The sequence below is a fragment of the Hesperophylax consimilis genome, chromosome 8, assembly GCF_061612785.1.
Source record: "Hesperophylax consimilis isolate HC1 chromosome 8, BYU_Hcon_1.0, whole genome shotgun sequence".
In the NCBI taxonomy this organism is placed as follows: Eukaryota; Metazoa; Arthropoda; class Insecta; order Trichoptera; family Limnephilidae; genus Hesperophylax; species Hesperophylax consimilis.
This window is the reverse complement of record NC_142843.1, coordinates 15,474,658-15,502,403: the sequence shown is the minus strand read 5'-3', so window position 1 is coordinate 15,502,403 and position 27,746 is coordinate 15,474,658. Positions and strand designations below refer to the sequence as shown.

At 35.6% G+C, this 27,746-nt stretch overlaps 1 protein-coding gene across 4 annotated transcripts in view; it reads left to right on the top strand.

Moving 5' to 3' along the window:
- Positions 1-1,850: 1,850 nt before the first annotated feature.
- Ttd14 (TRPL translocation defect 14) overlaps positions 1,851-27,746 on the top strand; it is a 50,560-nt gene continuing 24,664 nt past the window's right edge. For 2 of the 4 annotated variants that reach the window (XR_016302538.1, XM_089634928.1), the window contains exons 1-4: positions 1,851-2,120; positions 2,529-2,596; positions 2,833-2,870; positions 3,188-3,225. Coding sequence is in view for 2 of the 4 variants with exons in the window: in XM_089634928.1 (XP_089491054.1) it covers positions 2,069-2,120; positions 2,529-2,596; positions 2,833-2,870; positions 3,188-3,225 (196 nt within the window). In the remaining 2 variants the exon portion in view is untranslated. The remainder of the gene's footprint in view (positions 2,121-2,528; positions 2,597-2,832; positions 2,871-3,187; positions 3,226-27,746) is intronic. The other 2 variants (XM_089634930.1, XM_089634931.1) reach the window with 2 other exon arrangements.

The following is a 27,746-nucleotide window of genomic DNA, read 5'->3' as shown; positions in this document are numbered from 1 at the left end:
ATGACTCGATACCCTCACAAATGTTATGCAGATAAACGAATCCAGGTAAATATCGGTAAAAAAACTATATAAACATAAAAACTGCACAGCTATTTTTGAAATTTTATGTTCTACATAATTGGTATCAATAAAATTTTCATGAAATTCCACTGGAAACGAGGTATTTATAAAAAACCAAACCTAGTCGCGCAAAAAACTTGTTTTTTCAAAAATATACGCACCATTACGACTTTCTACCTCGATACATATTAGAGATAGAAGAAATTTGTTTTTACAAAAGTTGTAGGTTATTTTATGTTCTATTATACTTGTAAAGATACTTTAGCCGAAATTTGCATTGGAAATGAAATATTTGGAAAAAAACTAGATTTTGGCCCGATTTCGGCCAGTTTTTTCAAAATGGCGGCGCGAGCACAGGTGCGCCAAGGTCGGAAACTCAGATTTTACATCAGGGGATCAATTTATATAACATATAAAAAAAATTGGGACTACCGGAATTACTTCGATCGCGAATCGCTAATAAGGAAGTTGAGTGAAAAATATTTTGACTTATAAAAAATATGTTCATGTAGATCAAAAAATATCGATTCTAAATATATAAATATATTTCTATATTATTATTCTTAGAATTAGTTAAACGTTCTTGAAAAAGCATTCAATAGCACTAGACTGTATACGCTCCACGATTGGTCGAAAGAATTCTGTCGTCACATGTGTCGTGACTAGTACGTACAACGGAACACCTATGGTGCATCTCTTTCTATTACATGAGAGATGGTCGGTTTAGATGAGAGAGGTGTATAGGCCAAAGGTTTATTTGGGTTTGTCAAATATATGTATGTATTTGTTATTATTATTATATGAAATGGATTTCTAAAGATACATATTCGTATAGTGCTTTATAATAATATGTTGTTTATTGCATAACTTAGATGTTTTTATTATTATACATGTCACATAGCATGTGATACACTTCAGGCCGCCGGCCGCTCAGAAAAGTCTCACAGTGAACTGGTCTGTAAACCGTTATTTTACTTTTGGTCTCTACTTTTCTGCGCGGTGGTCCTGAATTCGCGCGGGGAACGTCAACAAGTAGCGACGGCAATACCGTACCGGGCGTGAAAAGCAAATATTCTAACTTAAAATATTAATTTAACTATGAAATCTTAATCAATTTTTTTTTTTTTTTAATAACATCAATTATAATAGACGGTTAACATTGGTAAAAAAATTACTGGAATTCCTTGTTGAAGAATTAAATTTTTTTCCATACATAATGCTTAAGCGACGTGGTTTTCACAGTTCTAATGACGTCACACTACACCCCGCCTGTTACCGCTCGGATTCCGCTCGTTTTGGCGGGCTTAATAAAATTTAAACTTTGAGAATTAATTTAACTATGAAAACAAACTTAAAAAAAAAAAAAAATACCAGTATTTAAGTTTGAATGCGAACATTGATAAAAAAAAATAAAAAAATGGACTCAACTTCCTTATATGCTAAATCACTATTTTGATTAATCTTTATAACGAATTGGTGTATATTATGAATACCAAAAAATTGCTTTAGATTAATTGAAGGTTTTCCTATCGTTTTTCGACGATATTATTTTTTCATTTTCATATTATGAAAAGTGGGAGAAGAAAGATATTTTATAAATAAAGAAAGGTAAATTTGTTTTGTTGATGGGGTTAATATTGCTCATAATAATGGCAACCCTAACAACAATACCAACTTAAGCGGGTGAAGTGAAGTTAGCACCAAACCTGCCTCTGCGCAGGCCGAATGATGAAAATATTTCAGTATTCTACTGACACGTACCAACAAAAAAATATTGCTTCCCTTCCAATATTTTTGCGATTTCAGAAGATTAGAAGGCAGAGACAGAAAACAACCATTTGAAAATGTGCTTTCGAGTTGCGCCGTCATGTGCGGTGTCCAGTAGTGAATAATGTCTATTTTTGTGTTTTGTTTATGATATTTGATCTTTATTATGCATAAATTAAAAGTGATTTAGTGCTGTTCTTAGTATATTACATTCTGTAAAATATTTATTTTTATATTCGAAATGGATCCCAAAGGAGCTAAAAAGCGCGTTCACAAAATCGTTCTGACTGGAGGTGAGTTTGTTTTCCAAGCACATGGTTTTCCGGATTTATGCATTTTCAGTGACTCAATAAAGTGATTCCTAACTCAAAATTGTGTCATTTGACAATTTTGACATCTGTGTATTTCAGCATATATAATACTTATTATATTTGATTTCAGTTCAGATATTTCTATAATTTGTTTTATTATCTTACGTCAATAGGTTTTCATGATTTTATTTTCAGCCTGTCTTTTATGTAGGTAATAAACAATTAATATCACAATTTATTTGAAATCCATACCAATGAGTGTCGTCTAGATTTTTTTTGTATCAATAGGACATACATATTATCAAAATGAAGGATTGTTTATTAGTTCCGAAGGGACATCCAATAATTCACATGTTTCATGGCAACAGTATTTCTCCTCTAACATTCCAGGACCCTGCGGCGGAAAAACAACAGGACAATCTCGATTATGTACTTTCTTTGAAAATTTGGGATGGAAGGTACGCATTTTTTACAATATATTTTTGAATTTTAATTGTTATGAAGTATGTAAATATTTAAATGTGTGCCCTATAAAAGTGCCTGTTGAATTATTTTGACTTTAAAGTTCCCACAAAGTATTTTATTATTTAAATCTCCCATTGAGGGCACACTGTTTTGAATTTTGATATGTAAATGGAAGGCCTTAGAAGGCTTTCCAGACAAGAGTACGGCTCCACAATGCGTTTATTTGCAGGTTTTCCGTGTGCCTGAAACTGCCACCGTCCTTCTCAGGTACGCTTGATGCTAGCTCCACCGGGCCCTCGTGGATTTTTTTTACATTTATACTTTCATTTCTATCCCATTGTAGATTTCATTTGTATTTATTTTATATACTTTACCAAGAAATAAACTTTATTATTTCACTTAAATTAATAGCCTTTTCCATGAATTCTAACTTGTTGCCAGAGTCAGTAAGACTCGGCGGTAATTTAAAAAATTTTGTTCAACTAAAATCTTTTAGTTGTTTTTAATTTTATTTAATACAATTTTAATATAACGGAGGTCAGAAATTAAAATAAAATTAATATGTTTGTTATTTCTGTTTGCAGCGGTGGCATCAAGTTCTCCGACCTCAGTGCAGATGAAGGTGAGTCCCTTTGGATGACTGTTGATGAAACTAACCTTTTCACTACCTAGTTTTCATCTCACCTAAGTATGAATTGTATTATAAAATTTGCAATCCAAATATTGTGTTTGTGTAGAAAAGAGGAACTTAGCGCAGGAAGTAATTGTTACTCGGTCTTTATGTTCAACATTGTGTAGTTTAAAACATTTCGTTCCTCAAATAACTCTGAAATGTTTGGCAAAATGCCATTCAGCTCTAATGCATGAAAAGGAGCAAGACTCATTTTTTAAAACTTTAATTATTTTCAATAATACATACAAATCTTCTAAGTGTATCCCTTAATCCCGGATGCCTGAAAGTGTCCACATCTCCATATTTATATCTATTACAGGTATTCCTCACTTAACGACCGAGTTTCGTTCCAACGACTAGCCCCCTGACCCATTGGCTGTTGGACAGTAGTCATGTTTTAACCTTTGAAACACCAGACCCTTTTTGAGGGAAATCAAAAATTAACTCTAAAGTGTTTCAAGTGCAAGCGATTCTGTTAAAAAAAAAATGCACTTTCTCATGGCGTACAGGTTTAAATCGCATATCAAAAAATTCCAGCTAGGGCGAAATTCCAATGCCAACAGTCCACGAACGGTTTGTCGGTGTGAAAAAATTCTTGTCACTGGTGCACAAAGAGTTTTCCAGAGGTTAAGGCAGATGCACTACCTTTACTAAACTTCTGGGTGTAAATAATCGAGATGCTGGAGGTGGCCTGGGGCATAATCAAGCAGAAGGATCAATTTAAGGGATCAACCTTTTCCAGACAACTACGTTTGACCGAGGGTGTGAAGCAGTTGATAATCCAATCCTAAAATAAATCTACCAGCATATCTTCTTTTTTAAACATTTAGGACGGGTTGTTTCGGAGAATTTGAACAATTCATCAAATTTCAAAGTTCATTTTCAAGTTCTGTGAAATATTTTTTCAAGTTCTGTTTTTATTTCAGTTTTGTCAAGCAACTAGCCTATAATGATATAATAACAGAACTTGAATAGGACTTTCACAGAACCCGGAAAAGAACGTTGGAATTTGATGAATTGTTCAAATTCTCCGAAACAACCCGTCCTTAGTTTTCGCTTTGCGAGGAGAGCTGGTTTTAAGTCCGACCAGTTAAAAAAGGTAGGCCGTTAAGTGAGGAGGAGATACCTGAATTTATTTACTGTGCCTGTGGCCTAACAGTTCCTTCTGTGTTTTTTGTGTATAATAATTTACTTTTAATTTTGCCATTATTATATTTATCATTTTATTATTTTGTTTTGATGTTTTAAAAAAATATATAATTTTATTATTATCTCTATGGACTGTGAAAACCGCTGTATAATTTTCTTCTTATTATGAATAGATATGTTAGTATATATACCTGTCTGGATTTTGTAAAAAAAAGCTATTTTTGGGGTTGATTCTCCGTATCTATCTATATCTTCTATAAAAATGTTTGTTTGTTCAAAATCTTAAATCTCCGACAGTTTTTCACCAATTGCTTTGAAATTTTGACACAACTTTGCATTCGAATACACATATTTTTTTAAATATTCCTATATTATATAGATGTCACAAACATGTTTTTTGAAAAACCGCGCCATCTGCTTGACGTAAAAGCAACACGCGTGGCGGGGTACTGCTAGTAAATAATAACATTAATAATAATCATGTTCACTGAAATGGCGCAGCGGTCAACAGACCATAAAAATTAAACTTATTATCAGTACTATTTTTAACCAAACGCCCGAATACCATAAAGCTGCTGCATAATGTTTTAATTAAATTTAAGAAAGATTTTGCGAATTCTTTAATAATTTGTTTCTCAGAGCTGGGGGGGCTCGTCTCCCGTCTAAAGATGGCAGACTAGTCGACATTCTTGTGTTTATTTGGGTTAGGACGTTTTCTGTAAATAATGTATCTCTGTTGCCAAATTTCCGTAGTTTCCCGCCCTTACGTGCGTAAATGATATTCAATATTCAAGCATGTGCGAAAAACCTTTCCTTTGTTGTTTCCAAAAACTTTCCGCTGTGTTTTTCTGACGCACCAACTTCCCCATTTTACGACCATTTTGTTGAAATGTTTTGGTACTTCCATGAAATCCAGAATTTACGTTCAGAGATTTTCGAACCACGCGTTTTGCAACGCGATCATTATTCACCCATGCACACGCAGTACGTAGTTCTCTAATCTTACGATAATAATTACGATTACAACATGGGAACATTAAATATTAAAAATGCGGTGTTAACAATTCCTACGCATCGTAAAAATAAGCCGATATTTCACAAAGTATATGTGAATTTACAACGTGATTGTGACGAGATTAAAGAAGTAAAAATAGATTCACGGTTGCGCGCGGTGGAAAACATGGCATATTGGATTTGGTATGCAAATATGATCCAATTATCGACTTGACTAGCTGCAAATCTGCAATGGCTTCCACAACCGAACATAATATTGCGAATTATCGAATGCTCATCGATTTCCTTCAAGGCGAGGGCTTTCTATAATTCTACTGGTGGCGACAATGATCGATTCTCGTGGCGTTTATCTCTTAACTCCAACATTATGTTAGTTACGTAATATTGTGGCATAATCACTTTTTATTTAGCAAGTTGGCACTGCTCATAGATTGCACCAAAACACAATAAAAAAGTATCTTTGTTGATTAAATGGGCGCGTTTTGAAAGTGGCTTTTACTTTTCTTTCAATGTATTGGTTATTATTTTTTTTAATTCAATACAATATTATCAAACTTCACAGTGATTGATTGCTTTGATTTTAGTATAATACTGTCCAAATTAACTGCAAACTTCCAGTGCATCGGTGCGCATATCACTTATGCTAAGACATCTGAATTTTTTGTTTGGTATTTTAAGAATGATTATGGAGAGCACTTTTGACTGTTATAAATGACTTTATTGACAAGGACGACATGTTCCATCAACAGATCACCAGACAATAACAATCTCACTACCCACAGTAGTGATGTGACCCACGAATACTGATGTGACACCGAACAGGCTACGCAGGAGCCACGAGCCTAAAGGATATACTGTCTATCTTGCCTGCACTATTATAACGTCTCAGAGGCGGCTATTCATCAAGGCAATCGGACATGTGCCCCACCTAATTTTTTCGCGGTTAATATCTCAAATTGAATACTTGCAAATTAAAAAATATAACAGAACTCTTGTTGCGCCGATTTACCATTAAATCACAGTAATTTGTTGACCGCTTTGCAAATTTAAAATATCACTGATAGCCGGGCACAAATGAAATAATGTCTCAGATTTTCATAATTTGCACGTACACCTAACCTTTTGAGATTTTCATTTTTGTTTGGTTTTTATTTAGGTTTAGGGCTTACAAATGTCTTGCACCCACGAGTTTTGGTTATGTAACCTTCGTTTTTTACCAAACCGAGAAGTGGTCATTTATATTTGTTGCCATTTTCCGCAATAATTTATGAAACCGTACCCATGTTGATTGTGTGTCGGTAGTTTGCACTGACGATTCCAAGGATGCGTACGTTTTATTTAATGTCTTTCAAATACCTGGAATAACTGCACACAGTGCCATGGACATATACACATAATACATATAACGTCAATAGCAAACATTGCGTGGGTATTTATTTGAAGCCCTGTCAAATTAAATATTAGTTGATTCCAATAAATAGCCTCAAGTGGTTTGTTTTTGGCGTAGTTTACGTCGGTATACTGATATTGCTTTTCCGCGCATCTTATCAGATAAACATTGCCGATTACGAAATAAATGTTATTTTTTTTACTAAATTCTGTGGGCAATTCAGCCTCGTAAATGAGGTGATCGGTGGGTAGAACGTTCCGCTAGTTTTAACCAAAAGTGGAGTTTTAAAAAAACTTCGAAAATGACGATTTGTGACGTTAAAATTGACGGAGGTTTAAACAACTAGGCTGTGTTTATGTGTTCCTATCCTGTTAAATCCTCCGTGTGTTGTAGGGCGCATTCTGTACACTGCAGGTTTTCTCTCGATAAGAGTCCAATCAATAGACGTGATGTTGTTTAATGTTCACCTCTCGTTCACAAAGTGGACACTGCCAATGTTTGTTTTATATTTGTCACCTGTGCTTCATGTATAGCGTCATGCGAAAAAAAAATTGTAATTATTTAATTTACACAAATAATAATATTTGTATGACTTGTATAGCGCCGTTTTTATGCAAAATCACCTCAAGGGTGCTGTGCCCGTATAATGTAATATACCTTTGTCAGTCACCTGTGGAGTTTGAGTTTAGTGAATAGAGGTAGATCTCCCGGGATAGCAGAAGACAGCAGGGCCCGGGTTTGTTGGGTTACCAGCGCAGGGTCAGGGGGGTCAGGTCAAGGGCGCCTGAGGGTGGGCGACATAACCTACCCCACACCGTCTCCCACCGTTGCCCGGTACCGACCCCGGCCAATACAGACCCCCTGATTTCCAAGTGTATCAACTGGGAGTGCATGCCTTTGATCTAAAAATAAATAGCTGTACGGCCAGAGATTTGAAATCACAATACGCTACAAGCCATATTGCGTATTTTTATGTGAATCGTCTTTTGGCACGCCTGGGAGGTAAAACCGACTCCTGCGTAGTAAGCGTGGCAAGATGGGCTTGCACGGAACGACGCTTAATTCGGCCCGCCTTGTGACTCATCGGCTCTTTCCGCGCGGCCGTCAAAACTCTGTGCGGCGAAGGCTCATCGGAGAGTAAACCTTTCTTTGCAGCAGCTGGTCCAGTATCTTCACCACCTAGGATTCTTACTGCAGAGTCTCTATCTTCGTGTCACCTGTTCCTGTTCTTCATTTTACTTAACTTAATTTTTGTAATACTTATATTTTTTGTAATAGCTGCATCAACTGTAAAGCGATCCTGAGGTGATATCTCACAAAAGCGGCGCTATACAAATTGTCCAATAAATTAATTGCTAATCTTTGTGGGATGTTTTGTTGTCCTGGAAAGTCGAGGAGGGTGGAAAATGGTAGCATTAAGAGTGAGTCAAATGTTCCGTATTTACCTGTTTTAATTTCAAATATCTTGATTGTGGTGGAAATTCTGTAGCCATCTGTAAAAAGTTGCTTTGGTCTAGAAAATCCTCACAGTAACTTTTTTGCCCGTTTCAAGTGAAACCAGAGATCACCGATTAAGAGTTTTTGCGGTTTCATCATAATTTTTGTAAACTAATTTATTTGGTTGTTGTTGGCATGATTTATCATGTTACCCAACTGTTGAAATTCAATTTAAAATGAACATCAAATTGCTGCATTTACGATCCCGTCGTAGGTATATTGGTTTCCGCTTCAATGGCAGATTGATTGTGCTCGTAAACGTTTGATCAACTTGCTATGATTGATGGAAAATAACTATATGCATATAAAATACCATTTTTACACGAGCGATTGTCGATTATTTCCATTGAGTTATATAAATAGAGTCGACATACCTTGCAAAATCCGTGTAAAATATTGCCCCGTGCGGGGAAGTAAGGAAGGGGCATTTGGCGGCGATCGATAGTGTTGATGTCGCCCGAATCCTTCCGTCCGCGAACGAACTCAAGTAAACAGAGTAGCAGGTAACTCCATTTGGGTAACATTAAAAAGCCACGACTACTAACCATATTTACCGATGAAAGGTTATACAATTGCTTTCCCTCTCGTTTTATAGTACGACTTGTACAATAATATAATCTCAGCATGCATGTCGGCATTTCGAAGTTATCGCTGGAGACTTCCTGAAACCCATGGCATCTCACAGCGGACAATTAACCGATGTTTGTGGCCCGTGCTTCAAACGCCAATGTTAGCTCTAATCTATATACCTCAATAATTGTTCTCTACTAAATATTTTTTTCATTGTTCGCTTCTCAAGTTCCATACTTGGAACTGAATAAATGAGTATCGACTTGTTATTTGTCAAACCTTTATAACTTAGAAATTGTTATTTTGGTAAAAGAATTACCAAGCAGCTGTTAGTGATGGTATATTCCCCCTTTGCGATATAACCGGTAATTTGAGTTTAATCCGTTAGGCGTGTATTTTTTACATGATAATGGAACTTTGATAGAAATGCTCCCCAGGGCCCCTAAGACAGGGGTTGGCAGATCGTGGCTCGTGACCCGCATGCGGCTCTTTGCATAGGCGTATGCGGTTCTCCAGACGTCCAATTTCACTACCTCTCAACCAGCTTTATGAGATGGTTTTTAAATACGCACAAGAGTCCCAACTGCTCCCAAACGTTTGGACCCACCCGAATACATGGATTGCTTGCTATCCCGTTTCCTTGAGAACTTGGCTCTTCTCATTTGGAATTTTGCCGACTCCTGCCCGAGGACAAGCACAACGATAAATAACGAAAACAGACATTCGTCGATAATGTCGGTTCCCGAGCACTATATTGCAGATAGCCAACTAAATTAAGCCAAAATGTGCTTAATTTAGTCGACGTGCACTATTGTTTGTTAATTGGCGACCTGTTGTCGTCGTGCTCGGGTACGATGAAAAGTTACCGAATATTAAATAATAATTTAATATTAAATAAAAAAGAATATTAATAAGTCCTTTATCGATGTTTGTTATCTACAAAATATTTGCTAGGCAAATATTTTGCTAATATTTTATTTTTGGGGTCATTTACTCTCGTCTTTTTTTGCGAAGACACCCGTCGCGATGAATACTCAATGTGAAAGTATCTAGTCAGCAGAAGTGATAAATGGTTGTAAATGTTGTAAAGTGTATTTATGAGATTCTTGTGTAATACGTAATTCTTAACTTTGTACAAAAAATATGTTTTGACACATAGACATATGACTATTAGTAGACCTGCCCTAAGTGATTAAAAGCGTATTATTCCCCACTCCCCATACCGGTTCCATTGGAGCCGGCTGTGCTCGCGTATGGCCTCAAGTGAATTTAGAAAACGTGACGTCATCATTCTTGTGCGAACTATGGTCGAGGCATCATCGGTTCATTTTACGAAATAACACGGCAAAATGTTGACTTGTACTATGAAAACTTATAAAAATAGATGTGAAAAAGAGAATAAACCCAATTGTCGTATTACATTCCATATATAAGCATTATTTTACTTTATTTTAAGCATATTCACATCGTATAATATGAATCAGTTGTTACTATCACATCGAGAAACGTCTGGACGCGAAACACAAAGCTGGTTGGTTGCTAGGAAGTAAATTACAACATTTATAAAAGTGTCTTAACTAAATACTTAAACGAAATATTCGACTCTGAAAATAGAACCGAATTGTTTTGCCGAATTTGGACTTCGCAAATTTGTTCATAACGTGGCGAGTAATTTGCGCTCCCATGTAAAAATGTGTATTCATTCAAAAGCAGATTTTACTTTTAAGAAGTAAATGGTGATATTATAATGCGAGATGCCTATTTACTGTCAGATTGATTTATTGACGAATCAGTCAGCTTCACTCCCTTCGTTCTTCAACAGTTGATTTTACCCCTCGCCATTATCTTCTCGTCTATTAATTCCTATGTCTGTGGTTTTGACACTATTTATTTTGATCGATTTTATATCACTCCTTGCCTGGCACCATAGACATCCAAATGAATAGACTTGCCTAGCATGAAATATGGGTTTCATATTTACTAATCGAAACCAGCTAGAGGAAAACCTCGTGACCATTTTTTTGACACCAGGAGAATTCGAGAACGCTTTGAATAAACTATGACATCAGTCATACATTGACCACCGAAGAGTGCACATTTAAATAACCAGACCATGTGCAGAAAAATAAAGTTCGCTAAAGTGAGGCAATCATCGTTTGCAGCGATGAGACTTTTTTACAGGATCTGAATATTCGTTCTTAAAATAAGAATTACCTGGCGTAGCGACGCTCAAATTAAGTGAGGGGGGTAAATTATAACACACTTGTAAAAGTATCCAACTAAATAGTGTAAAAAAAATTGGAAACAATCCCGAAATTTTGTTTACCTGCTTTGGGATACGTAATTTGCGCACCATTGAAAAAAAAAGACTATTAATTCCTAAGCAGATATTATTTTCGAGGACGGAATGGTGCTGTTGCAGTGCGAGTTGCCTGTATACTGTCCGACAAGTTGGTTTATTCCCCGATTGTCTTGTCTATTAATTTGAATGTCTATGCCTTGTACACTGTATCAAGGTACGGATACATTTGCGAAACGAAACGCGAGCCGAGCCTCTTACGGTTGCTTCGTTCCGTTCCCATAATTCGAGGCTACACTGTGTATATCCACGGATATTCTAATTAAGTTAATGTCACAGTGATAGGAGGTACGCTTTGCGGTGATAACGCTGTGATGATAATAATATTATTTAACTGCTGTAATCTAATAAAAATTAAAAATAACAGTAACTTATCGTCACTCTGGGTTGTAAAGACAGTGTAATCGTTAGCTCGTAATCTTGACGTATGTAATTTGCACATATTACATTGGTATAATCTCGTAATTTGGCGGTCATTGTAATCAACCGGCCTCGTTTAAACTGTCTCCTGTGTATGTTATGAGATACCATAATAAATCGCATTACAGCCATCAACCAGTCTGCCTCCGAAATAAGACAACCACATTAAATGGTCTGAGAGACTTAGGTTGCTTTTAGGAGGAAGCTACAAGCCAAAAATGTGTATATTCTTGGTATACCTTATATTGTAGGTAACAGGCATTAAAATCGATTGACAAACGGATTCTAGAAACGTTCGATTTCAAGCACAAACTGTTTTTTTTTTTTTTTTTTCTAAATCATTTTATAAGAAAGCAAAAAAATGTATCAAGTGAAACTATCACAGATAATCTTAGCGGTAATACCTACTGTATTTTTGAAGTTGTTTCCTTTACGGGTTCATACATTGAAAAAATATTTTTTTCAGTAGTTTACATATATTTTTTATTGAGTAATTTATTTTTTATTTGTATTCTTTTCAAGCAAAACGATAGGAAAGCCTTAAATTTATCTAAAGCATATTTTTTGGTATTTCCAATTCGTTATAAAGATTAATCAAAATAGTGATTTAGCATTAAACTTCGCCTTAAATGGATTCAGCTGTACATCTACCATTTGGAGCGCAATAATACATGGAGAAAACACACTGATATAAAATATTGCTAATTTATTAAGAATCCTTAGGTGTTACTTTATTATCCGTGTCTCGACTCATTGGCAAGTCGGCGCCCGGAGCGGACTGCTCCAATTGCCCCTGCACAGGGCCGGCTAGTTACAGGCAAAGCATTTTAAAGAGGACGCGTTTGAATGTGTTTGTACACCGATAGTGTCGAAAGTATCAAATAAGATTTTACTAATTTATAACATCGATGATGCCCAAATATACAGTAGATGTTTATTACTTAGGCTTAAATTCGACAATGTTCTTTTTATAAATGTATATTTTTTTATTTTGTTCATTTACCGTTAGTTTAGGTTACAAAAAAAAATTACACAAACAAGAGACTCTTTAAAAATGATTTACCTGTACTTACCTCCACACCGCCTCGTTGCTCTGATGGACCAGTTTCCTCCACTTCTTGCGGAGGAGGCTTTTAATCCTTCACACCAGATCATCAATTACCTTTTTCTTCCCTCCTGTCGTTGCGCCTGCCTGGTTGTCCAATAATTATCCATTTTATCAATATTATTAGTTTTCCGCATTAGCTGTTATATGTATAATAAATAATAAACCAATTTCTTTTACACATGACGGTTAAACGTTCAAAATCTTGTCCAGTTAACTAAATAACGCCTAGTAATATTGCTAACCTAAGGAATGGTTATTTCACAGAATTTGAACAATTCATCAAAGTTCAAAGCTGGTTTTCAAGTTCTGTGAAGGCTCTATTCGAGTTCTGTTATTATATCATTATTGGCCAGTTGTTTCACAAAACTGAAATAACTTGAATAGAACCTTCACAGAACTTTAAAATTCGATTAATTGTTCAAATTCTGTGAAACAACCAGTCCATAAGATGGGTTTATTATATTTTTTAAATCTATGGCTTTTGACTTTTCAAATCGTGAAAAGATAAAAAGGTAGGTCTCTTTAGTAAATTATTTAACCACTGGGTTTTTCACTTTCTCGATAAATTTTGGAGCGGTCGATGTGATAATATTATAGCACTATCAATATTGTTATTAATCATTGAATTCTTATCAATGTATTATGTGTATGGCCCACATTGTATTCATTGAATGTTGTCAGAAATACGGAGAAAAATAAAGATATGACGAAATTTTTAACGTGATATTACGACATGCCAGGTGCTCGAAACGAAAATATGATATTTAAAAGGTAAAGTACAGCGGCGTCAGTGTTATCAATACGTGCTAAGTAAATGCTCTGCTGTTTTATTTCCTACTACGACTTCTATCTTTAAATCGCTGCACATTGATTAAAAAACCTGTTATGCACGTGAAAAATGATTATTTACATTAGATAGGTGCGTGTTTTCTCTTTTCTAACTCTAAACGTCTGTCCCCTGATTACACCACGTGATGATTAAGTAGGTACCAACACTATATTTTATGTAAAAATGATTTAAAAGTCGTTCAAAACATGTGTATAAAAATTGAGGGCGCTGTGATCATTTAATTTAAAAGGTTGTACATAAATGGCAACTCCGAGATCGCTCAAAAGAAAATGTACGTAAGTTTTAAAAAGCTCAATGATCCAAGTGCATGTTTTTTTTTTTACTTAAACCAGCCGGAGCTACTCGTATAACTGAACTAATTTAACTGTATTAAAAACTACAATTACTTAATGAATAAATTTAAAATTAGTGATCGGAATAATATTTCTTGGCGGATTTCTGACAAAAAAAAATCAAAACCAAGAAATATTCAATTTCTAGATTATTTTGGCGCATATACTACCTTATTGTACCTGTATTTTTTTGTCTACGTATAATAAATATTACGATGAAGGCATTAGTATATTGTACATTCTGTCAGATGTAAATATTGAAGCAGGTGCTTTTAAATAATCCGCGTACATTTTATAATAAAATCATTATGAATAAACTGAGTTTTTTGGTAAAAATAATCCGACTTTATTATTTTGAGGGCCTGTCCCATTTTTCGTTTAATCAGCTGTCAATCAATGTTAAGCTTTGATGTTGTTGTAATGCTACGTATACATACGCGAGTGAACTACCGAACTGAACCTCAACTTACGGAAAAGGAACGAAGCAACCGCAAATGGCGCGAAACGCCGCTTGCAGTTGCTTCGTTCCTTTCCCGTAATTCGTGGCTCGATTCGCGTTTAAGTTCGCAAATGTATACACGTACCATAAGAGTCTGAATGTTCTATAAACCTTTGTTTGTTTGCAAATGCAGCAGATATTACGGTTGATCAATAAATTCGTCTCATTCTTAACGCATTAATGAATAATTTAAACATTTCATTCCATTCAGTGAGATTGAATTGCAACATTATTTATTGCAGCCGCGTGATCGCATATATTAATACAATGCCCTGTTTAGATTACAGTTGTCTCAGTTGAACGGTAAACCTTTCTATTTGATTGGCAACAGGACACGTAGGAATGTACCTCCCTGCGTAAAGTGGGTATTCCCTAGTAGATTAGTCATTCTATTGAGCTGTTCTTCACGCGATGCGAGTTTTTCACATAAAATCCTTCATAAGGTACGAGCTTCGTTCCAAGGCATTTTCTCCAGAGTCAAGGCGAAGGCCACTGCATATTGTATCGTAAAACGGCACTTTGTTCCGGCCAGGGGCAGATCGAACACAACTACGCTTTATTAGCGGCCGTTCGATTTTACGTCATTGCTAGTGATGGACGTCTTAGAGATGGGTACTCCTTCCAAAAGGATCGATTATTTCAGCAGTCCAAATAAACATCTTGATTACGAAATCGATTTCTGATTTGATAGTTCATAAAAAAAACGATTACAGCGATCATGATATTTGTCGTAGATCTGTGTATCCTAGCTAGTGGCGGTTCTTGGTCAGCTGCCGGTGCGGGCGGTGACGGCTCGGCCAATCATGCTCTGGGGGTCACTTAGCATCAAACATTCGCTATCGCGGCGCACAAAGATCGTCTTATTTTGGTGTAGGTTATAAGAATTCTCCGTCAGCGATTCTAACGTACAACATGGGAATATCGGGTTGCTTTTTGACCGTATTTTAGAATTTTAATGGCGCGCTGTTTATAAAGTGCTAATATGATTATAATGCAAGTTTGTCCTCATAATCTCACATTTTAATGGGGATTCACCGCACAAACCCACTTTAAAGAAAAAACCGCCACTGGTCCTAGTGATAACTTTTGAAATTGTCGGATATCTTCGTATTTAAATTGCGCCTATCGCTAGTCACTGCCCCGTTATACCTGTCACTTGCACCCACTTGACGCGTTGCAAATCTAAAGTGAAAAGTCATGACATTTTTACAAGCGTTGTGAGGTCGAGCAAATATTAGTTTAAATATCTGTTGAACGGCCACCGTCGATCAGAAACGATTATAGGCGCAAGCCGAGCTACGAAGTGTGCTCCTGTGTGACATATTTTCATCAAGAGTTGTTGATATTATCTTCGTCAATGATTAAATATTCATTTTTTCGTGTCTGTAGTTATTGTATCTTAAAGATCTTTTCTTTTGTCCTACAATGGAGGTTATTTGCGTGTCCGTCTTTCAGTGTCAATTTACTGAAAGAGGAAAATTCAGTGACACGTTTTTTTTCCGATTCGGATATATTTGATTTTCAATTTGCATCTCACAAGGCTTTTGTTTGGTTAATTTAACGAGTCATGTCGCGAAAAAAGCGGTGCCTTACCTGGTAATAGGTGGAGACACGGTCAATCTATCGTCATTTACAACTACCTGCTTTACAATTACCAATTTACAAACTTTACGGACTATTGGAGCAGAACGTTTCATGACACCTATTGTTTGCCACAAGGTCGTAAATAACCTTTTTTTTAAATACATGGAAATGAAGGTATTCACTTAATTTACAAACTTTCCATAGTACTCTATAAATTGCTGGTGTCTATTTTCTTTATTATCATTGATTGACGTAACTTTCAAATAGCGTTGCAAATAAATGTAATGTATTTGGATCGTTTTAAATTGTTTCGATTTTTTTGACGGTGAACATGCGAAAGAGAATACGTTTATTGTAATATTATATCAATGGCTATCCTGGCAAAATGAAATAAGTATTTAAAAGCTATTTATGCATTTTATTGTTTGTTATTATAACACTGCCTGTTACAAAAACCCACCTTTTTAAAATGAAACAAGCACATAACCAGTAGGGTGTATCGATTTTTAACTTTTTTTTTGTTTTCAAATTCCAAGTTGAGAAAAAGTTGCTACTAAGTACCACAACTTACGACAAAAAGTTTTGGATTTTTAAAAAAATGTTTAGGTCTCCCGCACAAGGCTTAAAGTTTTAATTTTTTTCAAAAAATATAAAAAATATAAAAAATTAAAATAAATAAAATCGTAACTTTTGTGTTCTGAACTCATTTTATGCCTTCTGTAAGAAAATTAAAATTAATTCCGGTGGTTTAAACTAAAAAAAAAAACATGGTTCATATATGTACACTAAATTACAAAATTTCATCAAAATTAACAAACTTTAGGGCTTGTGCGGGAGACCTAAAAATCCATTTTTTATAAAAAAAAATCGTTTCTTACTTATTTTTATGCCCTAATAATACTGTTTTTTTACTTGGAATAAACACAAAAGTTACGATTTGATTTTTTTAATTTAAAAAAAATTGGATATTTTTTGAAAAAAATTAAAACTTTAGGCCTTGTGCGGGAGACCTAAACATTTTTTTAAAAATCCAAAACTTTTTGTGGTAAGTTGTGGTACCTAGTAGCAACTTTTTCTCAACTTGGAATTTGAAAACAAAAAAAAAGTTAAAAATCGATACACCCTAATAACCAGTTTAGTCCAGTACCGATAAATCGGCGTTATTGAAATATAATTTTTACAGTTTTCGTACAAAATCTCAACAATAATAGTAGGTACCGTAATTAATTTTCTATATAACTACTTGTATGCTTTACATAACCTACCTCATAGGTGTAACCTGTTCTGAAAATAATTAATATTTTATTACTGTATTATATCCCATAATTATTTATCTTTGCCGCAAGTAGGATGGAAATAAGCAACGGTCAATTTCTGAGGTCGCTATCAAATTGTTATCAGGTAAGATAATGGAATATTTCGCAAAGTGTTTTTATATAACCCATATTAGGTATCAAAAATTACCTCGATGTTTTACACAGTAATTTTTCTCTTAAGGCACTTAATAACACGACGCAAGAGTTTTTCATCTACTCTAGAAGTTGTCATTTGAGTGTTTATTCCTTTCTAAAAATACAGTTGAAATAATAAATAATATTTAGTTATTATTTCTCTAAGACAGAATGCGTGTTTGCCAAGAGAGCTATGCCAGCGACCAGCATTATACAAATGATTGTCGTTTGAATAATAAAATAACGTATGACACTGTTCATACCTAATATTGCTCACAGTCACAGGTGTCCTGTATAAATATACCTAACTACTAACTACCGCTTTCCTGCGCACAATGATTAAACCTTTACCGTCTTAATCATAATAGATAATACGGAGGGATAAGAACAGCTTAGTAGAAAACTTTACTCATAATCACGCGCATGCGTACTGCGTATACCAGCCGTAATACCGCAGTATTAGTCGCCGACAGATTTTTAAACCGCCCGACCCTCGGGATTGGGGACGTATTATTGTCGTAGACGGAGATCGCGGGCTTTGTTAACAATCGAGTTGATTTGACAAATATCGATCGATCGCGCAATAAAAATGTAAAAAAAACAGTAATACTTATTGGTAATATCAGACGAATATTTTAAATCCAAATATCGATATCCCAAAGCAAATATAAACATAATATAATAAAATTGGCCAAATTTCGAAGCAATTCAAAGGATACCGGGTCAATGACAGCGCAAATGTCATCTGAAGAAACGTGAAGTTAGCAACTAAATGCGATATGCGAAAATTACCGTGTTTTTGAGGATTGGAACAAAGTGGTGCCAGTCTAAAAAATCTTGCATGAATATTATTATGAGTAAATTCTTTAACCCGAGGAGTATAAGGCCTCCCCAACGTATAGCTATACCAGTGCTGCAGCGGCGTATTAGGGAATCTTTATAAGATTACTACAATTACAACGTCGTAATACAAAGCAGTAAAAGCTATAATAATAATGTATATTTTTAAAATTACTCACGTAGCTCTCATATTTAGAGTGCGTTATAAAATATTCTGCATTTTAAAAGTAAATATTGCTTATAATCTGTTAGCTACCAAGGTCGCTAACTTCAAAATTACAATTTTTCTATCTTTGTTCTGTACCTTATCTTATCAAAAAAGTCATTTACGTTGTTTGCATATTTAACAATTTCGCTGTTTTATGAAATTACGCCGTAATTAATACATATAAGAGGGATCTGTAATGTTTTCTAGAGATCCTCATCAACACCGCCAGAAGTCCTCTTCAACTTCGAAATGTGTTACTGTTATCAATTCTATTAATTTTTCTCTCGTTTAAATACAAGTAGGGGAGACCGGGGCTAGTTGACCCACTTTTCACTTCGTGATTTAAAAAAAAAAATGAAGGCTCGTCACCATGGACTGTTAATCCAATAATGTAACATACACATTTGACTATGTGATCAGTTGATAAAACAAGTTAAAACATCCACCTACAGGTCAGCAATTATGTTTACAAAAAAACCCTCCCACTGAGTCAACAAACCCCGGGTGTGGGGCTATTCGACTCATAGTAGTGGGTTAGTTGACTCAAATGAGTCAATATCGAATTGAAAAAGAATAAAGTCAAAATTTACACATGAAAATTTATTACACATTATAAACATTACATATCGTCATCTGAATTACAGTTGATGCATTGGTAGTAGGTAGCGTTGCCAGATACACATTTTTTGTGAGCCCATAATTGGCAGATCATACACCTCACCCATTCTTCCCCAGGAACATTACATGTGTAGGGCTCATCGCAAATCAGGCATGAAGTTTCATCTTCAGAATCCTCGTCGTCATCAGTAAACAAAGTTTTGGTAGCCATTGTTAATTTAGTAGTGTTGGATTTCTTTTTTTGTTAGTTTTTCCAGATTGCTTCTCTTTTTTTATTTGTATCGCAAGTTTTCCCCTTATCGGTTTTTCTTTTGTATTTTCTCATTGCGAATATCTATCGAAATGAAAAGTTCTCTGTTAAAATTATACGTATACTAGCGACTTACAATTATATGGATTACAAAAATAAAATATTAAGTAAATATGCAAATACTAAATAGTTGACTCAGCGAGTCAACTAACCCCAACGCCACTGAGTCGACTAACCCAAGTCGCCATTTTTAATTTTAAAGCATTATTTCCAGTAAACGACCAGTCCCACAAAAAACACAACTATCGCTATTCACTCATAAAAGAAGCACAATTAGCACCCAGTTTATGTTTATATGATCTTGATTAATTAGGGCACAGCAATAATAAAATAAATTGCAATAAAAAAGTTACTCACCAAAGCAAAATATCGAAAATCAGAACTATATAAACCGACACGTGCGTAAGGATCCAAAGGAACACAAATACTAATCCGCACCGGCTATTTAAATGATGGGAAGGACTTACAGCGCCCTTTCTTGAGAACCGTTCAAGTTATCACCGCTGAGTCTACTAAGGCCTATAGTCAACTAACCCCGGTCTCCCCTACCCAGTGAGGATAATATTATTAATCAGCTTCTACTTACGATTAGCGGTGCTGATATCAGAGCTCATTACTTTGCTCAATTAAAAATTTTAAATTTACGATATTAATTCGTCTTTCCTTTGCATGGGTTTCGACTGAAATACGCTGATATTACCCTAATATTACCCTAATACTACCCTAATACTACCCTAATACTCCTAGAGTAGTCTGGTTTTATCATAATTTTCCAAACTTAGCACCCCTTTCCGAACTCGCTGTGGAACGAAGTAACAAACAAAGATAATAACGAATAATAATCTTTAAAGAGTATCGGTTTTAACTGAATTGTTATGGCAACCTTGCTTAACCTGTTTATTCTCCAACCTCTCTGACTGGATCACCCCTATTTTTTGAATGTGGGCAAAAAGTGGTGATTTATCATCATCATAAATAGTTTCAAGTGACAAGAATTGGCAATCCGATTCTGAGGGATTGAAAGTTTTTCTTCATTAACATTTATAAATATTTTTATGAAACTGTCATATTTTGGATAGGGGGCCGTTCAAGTATTATGTAAGCACTATAGGGGGGCAGGGGGTCTTTGCTTTGCTTATTTTTGATGACATGGGGGGTGGGGGGGTCGAGATAGTGATTACGTCAGCACTGCTCAGCAGTAGTTATTTTTTTTTACATTTGCAACCCACACATTGTCTATATTTGAAAACCGAATACATATTCGGGGATTCCCACAAATAATTAATACGTTCAAAAAACAGAATACACTAACAGAAAAATGCATATAGGTACCAATTTTTACGTAAGCATGGGAGGGGGGGGTAAGAGCTTTGCTTACTTTTGGTGACAAGGGGGAAGAGGGGGTAAATAATTGTAATAAATCTGCTTACGTAATGCTTGAACGGCCCCTAGGATTGGATGAGGTATATAGTATTATGGGAAATTTTAATATTACTCCACCTTGATTTTTCTATCCATCTCCAAGGACATTGCTTATATTTATAGCTTTAAAACTACCCCGACTTGAGATTTCTAATTAGGCGTATCGTTTTACTCCTATATTAATTTAGCATATATGACTGCAAATAAGCACTCTAAATGTTTTTTTTTCATATCAAGCATTCAGTTTTCAGTTACCTGTATTTTTGGCATCTAATGGAATCATCTTCAATGTTGTGCGCGAATTCTCGTTTGGGATGCTCTTATATTCGTCTCTCACCTTTTCACACGCTTATAATATCATTCTTCCTTCAGGAATAAAGTAAACTTCTTCCCGCAAGACGTTGCTCTTAAAAAGCACGTACGACAATCAAACGAAGAACGTGTTTACGATTTTTTTTAAACACGTTTATCACATCCCAAACACCACGTTTTTCATTTTTCCCTGTTTTTTTCGGGTACATTTTCAAAAAATTGAATCCCTGCCAACTTGCTTACTTTTAATTATCCTCGTGACTTTGTTGGTAATATTATTAGTCCGCTTGTGACGTGGTCTGGCTTGCCAGGCGTGAGCCATGTTCTCACCAGCATTCAGAATATAGAACAAACCATAATTTATGCTATTACTTAATTAATAAGGACAAGAGATCAGTAAACATGCCGTCTATTACAATCAATCTGTGAAGCTAGACTTATTATTCTTGCTGAATAAATTCAAATTGAAATAAATTACTTTCTTTAGACTAGAGTAAAGAAGAATACACGACATGCGATGTGAGCGTGGATCGTGATCCAAAAGTCTGACCATTCTTTGCTCAAATTTGAAATACAGAACTGTGTTTCATCATCTTTATGTTTTTTTTTATTTCGATCAAATGGGATGGCGATATACAATACAGTGTAAGAGAGATAGAGTACGTGCTAATAAATAGTCCAGAATCAAAAGGTACTACGAAGTCAGTGGCGACATTGGTTGGTATTCCAATCTACACGGAGAGCATTTCTAGTGTGTATTATCTATTCGGTGTTTCTGTGTCTGTGACTGAGCTTTATTGCTATAGATATAGAATAATGATCGTGTTATGTATTATCATAATATGCTATACGTATACATCTGCGAGCCGAACTTATGGGAAATAAACGAAGCAACCGCAAATGGCGCGAAACGCCGCTTGCAGTCGATTCGCTCCTTTCCCGTAATTCATGGTACGGTTCGCGTTTCGGTTCGCAAATGTATACGTACCCTTATACTCACTACTCACTACTGTAAGGTAGGCGACAAATTACGCTATACGCATAATGTGTTGGCCTATTTCAGCATATCGATCTCCGTACACAAACCAATGGGAATGTATGGCGAGCGATATGTTGAAATAGGCCAAGCCATGAAAATATAGCTCGCTTATAGCGTGCTCTGTCACAGGCATAAGAGAGATTACGAAGGTAATTTGAAGCCAATTAAGTACCTACCGAAGATTGCCTACTTTCATGTTTAGTATTTACCGTCTATTATGTGTAAGTACGTATGCTCTTTTCACAATACACGTGTATCGTAATCATAATTATTTATAATAATGATATCGAATAGTGGTTTATTCAATAATTCGGGTATTCAGGTCGTGAAACGTAAGTGCAACATAAGTGCAGCTTAAAAATGGTTGTAGTCTTGCAACATATTTGAATCAGAAATACACGTACACGTACAGTGTAAAACGCTAATAACTCGGTGGCGTCGCTAGCTTTTATGTTATTATTTATTTTATTTTACCAGGAAAAAATCTGAAATTCAAATCGTCCGTTAGTTCCTCCTAGGAGCCGCCAACATAACGTAACGTAACATAACGTTAATCTAGCTGTTTGACATAAAAAATGTCTGTTGTCGTCCTTTAAAACGCAACCAATTAAAGAAGTAATACCCTGCACACACTATGGCCTCGGGGTGAAGAGGAGGTTGGATTATGCGCAGCCAATTTAGGAATGTAAGACCGGTACCGTGGAAAGGAGTTTGCATTGGAGTGAAAGTTATGCTGTTACTGCTGTTCTTGATAATTAGCCTTTTTGCCCTGACTAATTAACAAGTGTTAATTTTTACACATTTTTGTGTAAAATTTTAAACGCGTTTATTAGTAAGGCCCCTTTATGTGAAGGTCGGCTTTGTCAAATAATGCTTTCTCGACATTGACTAAATAAGACACATCAATGTTTCTCGAAGTCTAAAGACGGTATCTGTGTTGTGACTTTGTTTGTCGATGGTGTTATGCTACTAAAACATAAGCGAGCCGAACTGCAGAGCTGAACCACAACTCATGGGAAAGGAACGAAGCAACTGCAAATGGCGCGAAACGCCGCTTGCAGTTGCTTCGTTCGTTTTCGTAGCATTATAGGTACCTATGTCCTGATCTCTACTCTTCTGAATTGATTCGCCTAAACATGTCGACCGTAAAGCATTTTTTTAGTAAGGCCATTCGTATACAGAGATACTTACAAGCGACTCGAGTTTTGTGCGCGTAGCATACGCGTCGCTCATGAGTATCCGCCATACTATTTTGCTAGTGTTCGTACACAACGCGACGCCTCGGCAACGAGTTTGACGTCAGTTGCACGCTACTGACAGTGCTGGTAGCACGCAACGCCAGTTGAGTACACATCTACTACTTTGACAGAAATGGTGTCAGAGCATAATTTTAATGTTAAATTCGGTCTGGTGGTGGAAAAGTATTTATGTGTATGTAAATACAACATCATTCTCATGTAGTTCCTTGGCGGGGACGAATGTTAACATCTTCTTTTAAATCGTTTTTTTTTATGTTTGTAACGAAGACGCACAATATTGTCTTCAATATAGTATACTATAGCCATACTTGACATCGTATTAACTCTACTGCTGCACGTGATAAAATTATCAAGTTCAGTATAATTTGGGTAGCCCCGTGTACCGAATCCAGCTTTTGAGAGTGGCATGTTAATAGGCGACTTGTGGTTGCATCACAGTCACACAGCTTGCAAGTGTCTATGTGTAAGAATGGCCTAAGTGCCTTTGCGTCATGTAGATTCTGCAACCAATATTTGAGATTTTGATGCTCCGTTAATTAGATAATTTTTTCAGCAAGGTCGAGTTGTTTTACAGAATTTGAACAATTCATCAAATTTCAACGTTAATTTTCAAGTTCTGTTATGATATCATTGGCTTGAAATAAAACAGAACTTGAAAATCAACTTTGAAATTTGATGAATTGTTCAAATCCTGTGAAACAACCCGTCAAGTCTTTGAGGTGGAATAATTACTGCATGGCGCATTGCAATTATTATATGATCTTACTGTTATCCTAGCTCGTTACCTTATTTTAACCATTCCGTGAATTCTCAACGTGTTATTTTGCCTCCCGATTCAAACTAAAATATTATATTCGCAACAAAAGTGATTGAAAGTTTTCTGTGGTGTTCGAACTCCGTCCGCCCTTCTGCTAGCCGGGTGTCCTACCAACGGGACTCACCGACATCTCTATTTTCTTATATAAGTTCTTGGATAGCATTATTTCAAATCGACTTACGTTTTAAGTGATTCCACCCCTTTATCGGCCCATTGGGGCATGTTCTTTGACGATGTGCGTTGTTCCTTTTCTGATGTCGTGTTTTGAACCAGTATCACCAGTCACGATTCTCTATTCGATTTCCCATTACCAACTGTTACTACTTTAGGAAGGTATTATCTGTAATGGCAATGGAATTCCCAGTGGAGATCCCCGTATACTCAGTCGTGCCAATGAGAATTGGTAAGACTAATCGCTAAAATATTCACCGATAACTAGAAACATCCGATATTAGTAACAGCCTGCGTATGTTTGCGCTCGAAAAACTCGAAAAGTAGTCGACAGATATCGATGAAAATTTCAAATTTTGTTGTTATTAGTGCCTTGAGTGTTAAGAGAGTGGTTTGAATGGTAGAAGTAGTCGGGTACGTCCGAGGAATACTTAACGCAATATCTCTGCACCGGAATGAGATACAGAGTAGAATTAAAGTCGATGTAATGTAGTTTTTAACAGTAACATTGTGGTTTACAGTAAATTGTGGAAAACGTCGAAAAAACCCGAGAAAGACATTGACAATAGCGAAGAATTGCGGGGTCCACTAGTACACTTATAAAGATTAATAATTTTCCGAAAGTCAATATGTATTTGTATGAAATATTTTCTGTATTTGCAGTGTCGCATTAGATCCCGGAATATCCTTAAAAACACCTTCAATCTTTAAAAAATCACAAACATCCTTTGCCTTGGCTAGAGGTCACAGTACCGCGGCTAGAGAGCCGCGTGCGGTCCTTAAACGTTCTTCAGGCATCAACTCCAATTTCAACCTCCACTCAACCAGCCTTATGATGTGACGCCACCCAACGAACTTTGACTCGAATAACACCAGTGTTGCCAACTCGGCTCTTACAGAGCTACAGTTTTCAGATATTTTTCACATTTTTCTAGCACTTCATTTTATGCAGAGCTTATTCCCGTAAAATGATGATTTAAAAGTTACTAGGGAACCGGTTGTGTTACCTCCATCGCAAGGCTCTATGATACATTTTTATTATCCCGTTTCCTTGACAACTTGGCTCTGCAACTGCCAACTGCAAACCCCTGCCATAGGCCAGCGGTTCTACACTAGTCACAGTGAGAAATCGTACGTGACGTCATTCTAGTATGTTCTCTTTTAGTCTTTTTCGTTTTCAAAAACGACGCGTGAGAAGAGGACGAAAGTCGATTACGTTTTGAGGATTATTGAATGGAGGACTGGAAGGAGATATGAAATTATGTGATTATTAAAATCCTTTCTCTCTTAATATTTTATAATGTGTCATACCAGAGCTGTTGCTGGTTTTTATTTTATTTTTTTAATATTATCTTCGTTTATTGTTGCTATATAATATAATATCAAGAAGATACTGGCAATTTACGTCTCACGCGATTCCTTTCGTGATTTACGACGAGCAAAAGGCAGTTGTAACATTTAAATAATTCCTTGCATAAATTATCTTGTTTACCAATTTTACTGCCTTCGCATGACTTCCATGGTTGAATTTGAACCTATTTACTTGGGAACCGTTATTCATTTTAATAAAATAAATACCGTAATTTCGGGTTAGCTAGTACTGATATTGGCGTGTTTTCTTATTATATATTTTATTTAACATTAATAAAAACAACAACAGTTGTACAATTCGATAAAATACAATTCTGAAATTTTCTGAATTCGCGCTAGCCTTTTTACTCGCGGCTTCGCTCGCATGGTTAAGGGTGGAATTTACTGTACGGAGAATTTAGCCACTAGAATAAAATGTTTTTCCTGATTGAAGAGTAATCTATGTCACTTCCCAGTCATCCCACTAGCCTTATGCAAAAAATCACGTCGATCGGTCGCTCCCATGGAACTAGGGTTCGCTCCGCTGCGACATGAAAAAAGGACAAAGACACTTTCGCATTTATAATATGTATTAGTCAGGATCTCCAAAATAAAACGAATAAATCCCCGACCAGCACAGTACAATAATATTGTTATTACATTAATATTACTTACTCATCTTATTAACCCGTCAATACAATGTTGTTATATTCTGGTTTTTCCAAATAATTAATTAGCTGACTCTTTCATTGATTATTGAAATCCTTATTTTACTGCAAAGGTAGCCGACTCGATTTTATACACTATTCAACAAGTCATATGTTGAATGTATTTAAACATATACCTACGATTATAACAATTTGTTTTTATAACAAAATTTTACAGAAGACAGCACGCACATACTAGTTTAACACTATAACTTTCAAAAGACCGTTCATCGCCATTATGTTGTTTTGACAGTTGAAAGGTTCCCTTCTAAATCCGTTTCAGATTTTGAATGAATTGTGGTCAGCATAAGAGGACGGCCAACATGTTGTTAAGCTTTTCGGCTTATTACTATTTGATGAGAGCTGAAACGCACCTAGAATCGGCGGGAACCTTTAAAATGACAAAGGAACAAATGGCGCTGAGTGATCATTTGATAACAATGTTTCATTTGAATTTCTGCGAGACAACTGAGCCTTAATAATCTTGGTGAAAATACGCCACGTTCCCTTTTATTTAACTTCTTGATCGCCGACACTGAATTTTCGCAGTGTGCCAGCTGATTCTATTTCGTAGTAACTTATAAATTATGTGTTTGTAAATTATACCATATTACCAGATAATATGTTCTTGTTATAAGTAGTTTCCCTAAAATGGCTAGTTATATTCAGAGAAATATTTTTTTGAAAATATCCTTACGGCTATGATAGCACAAGAGAAAAGGGATTTAAAAAATACCTTGTGTTCTTATCAACAATTATTTTAAAAAAACAATTTTGACAGAAAACGAGTGGAATTTCCATTATCTGGTAATTTGAAGGCTCCTGGTGGTATGCAGCTTGTTATCTTCTGCCTTACAACAAATAATGAAAAATGTGACGCGTTTAACCAACAATGCATAAATTAAAGCTTTGGGAACTATCTAACTAAGCTCTTTTCAGTTTTCCCATAAAATTGACCACAATCGTGGTTTAAGAGGCTTTACTCCCCCGTTTTACTGGTAGCTTTGAATAGATGTCATTCTAACTAATTAAAATTATTTATTTTCCCATAATGTATATGGAAAATTTTTATTGAAAAAACAAGGAAATCGGTTATTGAACTTCGAGTCAACTAATTCTTACACTTTGATATCGTGTACTCGTCATATATGTCGCAAGAGAATACATTGCGATTAATTATATACCATTAGCTAA